General features: G+C 45.3%; 1 protein-coding gene across 1 annotated transcript in view; it reads right to left on the reverse strand.

Annotated features, from left to right (window-relative positions):
* Positions 1–7249, reverse strand: part of LOC106530372 (fibrillin-1) — a gene marked incomplete at its 5' end in the record, with an annotated part of 60709 nt that overhangs the window by 14555 nt on the left and 38905 nt on the right. Inside the window, 10 exon segments of the mRNA XM_014025971.1 lie at positions 714–839; positions 1253–1372; positions 1454–1579; positions 3249–3365; positions 3442–3567; positions 4339–4461; positions 4542–4667; positions 4736–4807; positions 4882–5040; positions 5858–5980. Coding sequence (XP_013881425.1) covers positions 714–839; positions 1253–1372; positions 1454–1579; positions 3249–3365; positions 3442–3567; positions 4339–4461; positions 4542–4667; positions 4736–4807; positions 4882–5040; positions 5858–5980 — 1218 coding nt within the window.

The raw sequence follows: 7249 nt of genomic DNA on the forward strand, positions 1-7249 counted from the left end.
CACAAATGAAACAGCTAACAGGCTAACTAACCAGGTCATACATGAAGCAGCTAACAAGCTAACTAACCAGGTCACAAATGAAGCAGCTAACAGGCTAACTAACCAGGTCATACATGAAGCAGCTAACAAGCTAACTAACCAGGTCACAAATGAAGCAGCTAACAAGCTAACTAACCAGGTCGTACATGAAGCAGCTAACAGGCTAACTAACCAGATCACAAATGAAGCAGCTAACAAGCTAACTAACCAGGTCATACATGAAGCAGCTAACAAGCTAACTAACCAGGTCACACATGAAACAGCTAACAGGCTAACTAACCAGGTCACACATGAAGCAGCTAACAGGCTAACTAACCAGGTCACACATGAAGCAGCTAACAGGCTAACTAACCAGGTCACACATGAAGCAGCTAACAGGCTAACTAACCAGGTCATACATGAAACAGCTAACAGGCTAACTAACCAGGTCACACATGTTCATTAAAACAGACTTTTTTTTCTTTCTGCTCTTCAGGGCTGTTTGGGTTTCAGTGAGTCTGTGAAACACATCTTTGGTTTGTCCTCTCACAGAGAAGAGTGAGGTCATCACTTCAGGGTTTGCAGAGGGAACTCCCTGAGCGAGGCCTCGGCCCCACCCAGCCCACAGACACATGCAGCGCCTCCAGAGCAGCACACGTGAGGAACACGGCTCGGCCCGTGTCACACAGAATTACCCAAACATCTGCGTCCGGACGCAGAGAGCTGGAAGCCCTCGGGGCACAGGCAGATGAAGCTTCCCTCCGTGTTGGAGCACGTTCCTAACGTACAGATCTCAGGCAGCTGGGAGCACTCGTCGATATCTGACAGACAAACAGACAGAACAGAGTCAGCATTTACCCTGATCTTTTGTTTGGAACTACATCACTGCAAAAACTGTATTATAATGCTGAGTCAGCATTTACCCTGATCTTTTGTTTGGAACTACATCACTGCAAAAACNTTTTGTTTGGAACTACATCACTGCAAAAACTGTATTATAATGCTGAGTCAGCATTTACCCTGATCTTTTGTTTGGAACTACATCACTGCAAAAACGTTTTTGCAAAGATGTTTACACTTTTAAATATTTCAATTTATTTACAAATATTTCCATAGAAATATATTTAAATTCCTTTAAAGACTTTGTTCTGTTTAAAACGTGCTTCAGCTGCAGTCCTGTTAGCTCACAGTCTTTCACAGCTTTCAGCTAGCGCTTTGCTTTCTTTAGCTGTACCTTCGCAGGTCTCCTCATGCAGGTAGTAACCAGGGGGGCAGATGCACCTGTAGGTCCCGTCCATGTTCAGACAGGTGCCTGCTCCACAGGTGCCAGGGTTCACCGCACATTCGTTTATATCTGAGGGGCAGAGAGAGGAACATGATGGGATGAAGGACTAGGATTTGTTTCTAGAAGTCTTCCTCAGAGGTGAACCCTCACCTGTGCAGATCCGACCGTCCGGCGCCAGCTCGTAACCGTCGTTGCACACACACAGGAAGCTGCCCACCAGGTTTACACACTTCCCGTTCCGACACAAGCCCCTCTGAGTGGAACACTCGTCCACATCTGAAGGAAACGAGATGAATGAATGAGATCATTGATCTGTATYACTGGACATCACCTATAGCTGCTACAGCTAACGACGCGCCRTCACAGGAGCMATTACTCTGCATTCAGTCATGTCAACAAAACAGAGTTTCAATGCAGGATGWGYGTCAATCTGTCACAAAAATMTTCACAGCACCCTCATTTCTTATCTGATTTMTATAAAATATGGCTTCAATTAAAGCTGAGAAAATTGTCGATGTTGTTAAATGTAAAAATATGTATTTGTTCAAGAGATAAATCTATAAACAATCTGCTAACGTATTTACAGTAGAAGCCCCTTTCCATCACATAAAACTAAGAGTCATATATATATAATACTAATTTTGCATTTGTTTCCTGGTTTTCATTCGCACTGAAGTGACTAAAGACAAATTCCTCCAGCTGATAAGACAAATATGGTCGTCCCGTCCACCACTTAGCTTGTGAAATGTATGGTGGAGGAAATAAAAGTTACAAAGTTTTTTTACTCTGATATATAATCAGAAAGTACAGGATGCTGAGTGGACAGAACATCAGTACCAGTAACATCTACACAGTTCAGCCTAGTAGTAGTAAATGTAATTTTACTGTTGTCCATTATATTTACCTCTCACAATGTTATCCTAACAGAATAACAATATTAATAAAAATATATAATAATTTGTTGGAAAAGCAAATTTGTCTTAATGTGACAGAAAGGGGTTTTTACTGTAAATATGTTAGCATAAACCTATAATGAAAAGTTCCCAGACTGCTTATAGATTTATCTCTTGAACAAATACATATTTTTACATTTAACAACATCGACAATTTTCTCAGCTTTAATTGAAGCCATATTTTATAGAAATCAGATAAGAAATGAGGGTGCTGTGAAGATTTTTGTGACAGATTGACACATCCTGCATTGAAACTCTGTTTTGTTGACATGACTCAATGCAGAGCAATGGCTCCTGTGACGGCGCGTCGTTAGCTGTAGCAGCTATAGGTGATGTCCAGTCCAGTGATATAGATCAATTAATGCACCTGCCTCTGACCTGTGACCTCTGACCTGTGATCTCTGACCTCATACCTGTGACCTCTGACCTGTGATCTCTGACCTCATACCTGTGACCTCTGACCTGTGATCTCTGACTTGTGACTTGTGATCTCTGACCTCTGACCTCTGACCTGTGATCTCTGACCTGTGATCTCTGACCTGTGACCTGTGATCTGTGACCTCAGACCTGTGACCTCTGACCTGTGACCTCAGACCTGTGACCTGTGACCTCTGACCTGTGATCTCTGACCTGTGACCTGTGATCTCTGACCTGTGACCTCTGACCTGTGACCTCTGGCCTCTGACCTGTGACCTCAGACCTGCGACCTGTGACCTCTGACCTCTGACCTGTGACCTCAGACCTGCGACCTCTGACCTGTGACCTCTGACCTGTGATCTCTGACCTGTGACTTGTGATCTCTGACCTCTGACCTGTGACCTCTGACCTGTGATCTCTGACCTGTGACTTGTGATCTCTGACCTCTGACCTGTGACCTGTTACCTCAGACCTGTTACCTCAGACCTGTTACCTCTGACCTGTGACCTCTGACCTGTGACCTCTGACCTGTGACCTCTGACCTGTGACCTCTGACCTGTGACCTCTGACCGTACCTATGCAGTCTCCGTTGTGGGAGTTGTGGAAGCCGGGGTAGCACAGACAGTTGTAGGAGCCCACCGTGTTCTTGCAGGTCCCGTTACCGCAGGGCTGCCGCTCGCACTCGTCCACGTCTGAAACCACAGAGCAGAGCCTCGAGTTCAGCTCAGACCGGACCCGGGTCCAGAACACAAACTCTCAGGGACTTACCGACACACATGGACTGGTCCCGGGTGGTCTTGTATCCGTTGGGGCAGAGGCAGCGGTAGCTTCCCACCGTGTCGATGCACTGACCTGGGTTACAGACCCCCGGGTTCTCCAGGCACTCGTTACGATCTGAGGACCACACAGAACCAGCAGACCTGGGTCAGTTGGACTTCACTGCAGTTTGATTTAGAGTTCTGATCCAAACATTCAGGAGAAAGTTGTTTCTAAGGGAGTCCTGGGTCTGACCCGGGGTCTCCTCCAAGGCATCCGAATCTGAAGCCTGACCCACTTTAGCTGACCCCTTCAATGAGGACCAGCACTTCCAGACCAGACTGACCCCCAACCTGGAGGAACCATTCAAACCTAACTGCACCTTCAAACCCTGATCCTGAACTCCACACACAGGATCAGAGACCCAGGACAGCCCTGGAGGAGTCCAGCACTGGGGACCAGAACTTAACGCCAAGGCTGGTTTGTGAGGACCTGGGTCGACCTGCTCTCCTCTGGACTCTGGTTTGTTGTTGGACCTCAGGAAACACAACAGGATGTTGATGGTCCCCTCTGCGGACGGACTCAACACTTCCTCCTTCCCCTCCTTCAAGACCAGGACCACCATGGAGTCCTCCCTCACAGCGACAACAAACCAAACCAGATTCTGCTGAAACTGCTGAGTCATCATCTGAACCAGCAACAAACATCAGCTCAGACGTGCCTTCAGGATTTCTACAGATTCTGAGTTTGTGGCTAAAAATAATCCTACTGAGCTGCAAATCCAGAGACCTGAGACAGACCTACTGAGACACTGTCCTGTTTTAAAGAGACAGACCTACTGAGACACTGTCCTGTTTTAAAGAGACAGACCTACTGAGACACTGTCCTGTTTTAAAGAGACAGACCTACCCAGGCACTGTCCCGTGGGGGTGAAGCGGTATCCAGCCTTACACTCGCAGCGGTAACTTCCTGGCACGTTCAGACAGGCTGCGTTCTGCTGACACACAGGTCCGTTCTGACACTCGTCGATGTCTGGCATCGGGGACAGAATGAGACGTCAGACTTTGGTCCTGGTTCTTAAGCACAGCGGCGTGTCTTCCTTCAGGTCCTACCTTCACAGATCAGGAGCTTGTCGTTGTAAATGAAGCCCATGGGACACTCGCACCTGAAGCTGCCGATCATGTTGATGCACACGCCGTTCTCACACACTCCTGGGATTTCTCTGCACTCGTCGATGTCTGAGGACGACAACAGTGAGAGAAAAGCTGCTTCCTGTCAGGACTACAGGTGGACCATGAAGCCGTACCAATTACTCTCCCCGTGGTGATGTCGATGTAATATCCTGGTCTCTCGCTGCCACACAGGACTGCAAACCCCTCTGCAGAGGTGAAGAGGACAGCAGGTTAAGTTGAGTCCCGTTGAACAGACCGCAGACACTGAGTGGAGTCTCACCGGTGCTGGGCAGAGGACACTGCTCGCAGGGTTTGTTCCAGGCCCGGCCGATGTTGTAGGAGCAGCAGCACATCTTCTGGGTCATGTTGAAGGTCAGCTCTCCGTCACAGGTCCTGTTGTCTGAGTAAAAGTTCCTGTAGCAGTAGCTCTTCCTCATGTCTGTGGGTTTTCATCAGATCAGAGAATCAGATGGAGCAGCAGCAGCAGTTACATTAGCAACATTAGCATTAGCTGTAGCATAAGCGGCAGTAGCAGTTGCATTAGCAGCAGCAGCATTAGTAGCAGTAGCATTAGCAATATTAGCGTTAGCAGTAGCATTAGCAGCAGCAGCAATAGCATTAGCATCAGTAGCAATAGCAGTAGCATTAGCATTAGCAGCAGCAGCATTAGTAGCAGTAGCATTAGCATCATTAGCAGTAGGAGCATTAGCATCATTAGCAGCAGTAGCATTAGCAGCAGCAGTATCATTGGCAGCATTAGCATTAGCATCAGTATCATTAGCAGCAGCAGCAATAGCATTAGCATCAGTAGCAATAGCAGTAGCATTAGCATTAGCAGCAGCAGCATTAGTAGCAGTAGCATTAGCATCATTAGCAGTAGGAGCATTAGCATCATTAGCAGCAGTAGCATTAGCAGCAGCAGTATCATTGGCAGCATTAGCATTAGCATCAGTATCATTAGCAGCAGTAGTATTAGCATCAGCATCATTAGCATCAGCAGCAGTAGCATTAGCATCATTAGTAGCAGTAACATTAGCAGCAGCATCATTAGCATCAGCAGCAGTAGCATTAGCATCAGCAGTAGCGTTAGCATTAGCAGTAGCATTAGCAGCAGTAGCATCAGCAGTAGCATTAGCAGCAGCATTAGCATCATTAGCGTCAGCAGTAGCATTAGCAGCAGTAGCATTAGCAGCAGTAGCATTAGCAGTAGCATTAGCATTAGCAGCAGCTCTGCAGCTAGAGGACAGTGGACTGACCCATGCAGTTGTGTCCTCCGTTGACCTGCATGTAGTCCACGGGGCAGATGCAGGTGTAGTTCCCGATGGTGTTGTAGCACTGACCCGGTCCACAGATTCCTGTCTGATCACACTCGTTGATATCTACACACACACACACACACACACACACACACACACACACACACACACACACACAGTGACACAAATATTCGTCTGTCCTCCATGAGGGCAGAGAATCAGTCAGTAAAAGTCATGTCAGGACATGTTGGCCTCCAGCTGGGTCCAGATGTTCGAGGAGCTGACCCACATTCTCTGATCAGCTCTGAGGGTCTTTATTTGAACTTTTCACCATCAGTGGAAATGTCCTGAACAGGATTTAGTTCTGTTAAATGATTCAAAGTTCAGATTAATAATCCTGTGAACTCTGTCACATGTTGGCTCCTCAGAGAGACTGTGCAGAAAAACAAAGCCTCTGTGTTTCAGGCAGAGGGGCGGAGCTTCAGTCCTGATGTTTGTCTAAACTCTCCTATTTATCCTGCTCCCACCAACTTTCATTCCTCTCATTCTGACTCTGGTGGTCTCTGGTGGTCTCTGGCCCGTCTCCTGCAGACGGGTCAGGCTGCAGCACATCAGAGCCGCCCTCCTCTGGGCAAACAGCAGGAACTTGGATTTCCTGAGTTAGACAGGAAGTAGCAGAGACGTTTGTTTCTCTCTGTGCTCTCGGGGTGTTTTCTTTCCTCTCGATGTGTCGCTGAACATATTTACATCTATGACTTATCAAGTTTTTATATATCTATGACTTATCTAGTCTTTATACATCTACGACTTATCTAGTCTTTATATATCTACGACTTATCTGGTCTTTATATATCTATGACTTATCTAGTCTTTATATATCTACGACTTATCTAGTCTTTATATATCTATGACTTATCTAGTNATATATCTATGACTTATCTAGTTTTTATATATCTATGACTTATCTAGTCTTTATATATCTACGACTTATCTAGTCTTTATATACATATCTTTGACTTATCTAGTCTTTATATACATATCTTTGACTTATCTAGTCTTTATATATCTATGACTTATCTAGTCTTTATATCTATGACTTATCTAGCCTTTGTATATATATATATCTATGACTTATCTAGCCTTTTATATATCTATGACTTATATAGCATTTATATATCTATGACTTATCTAGCCTTTTATATATTTATGACTTATCTAGTCTTTATATATATCTATGACTTATCTAGCCATTATATATATCTATGACTTATCTAGCCTTTTTATATATATCTATGACTTATCTAGCCTTTTTATATATATATCTATGACTTATCTAGCCTTTTACAGTGGTTTGCAAAAGTATTCATACCCCTTGAACTTTTCCATATTTTG

The sequence above is a fragment of the Austrofundulus limnaeus genome, unplaced genomic scaffold (assembly GCF_001266775.1).
Source record: "Austrofundulus limnaeus strain Quisiro unplaced genomic scaffold, Austrofundulus_limnaeus-1.0 Scaffold513, whole genome shotgun sequence".
Lineage (NCBI taxonomy): Eukaryota > Metazoa > Chordata > Actinopteri > Cyprinodontiformes > Rivulidae > Austrofundulus > Austrofundulus limnaeus.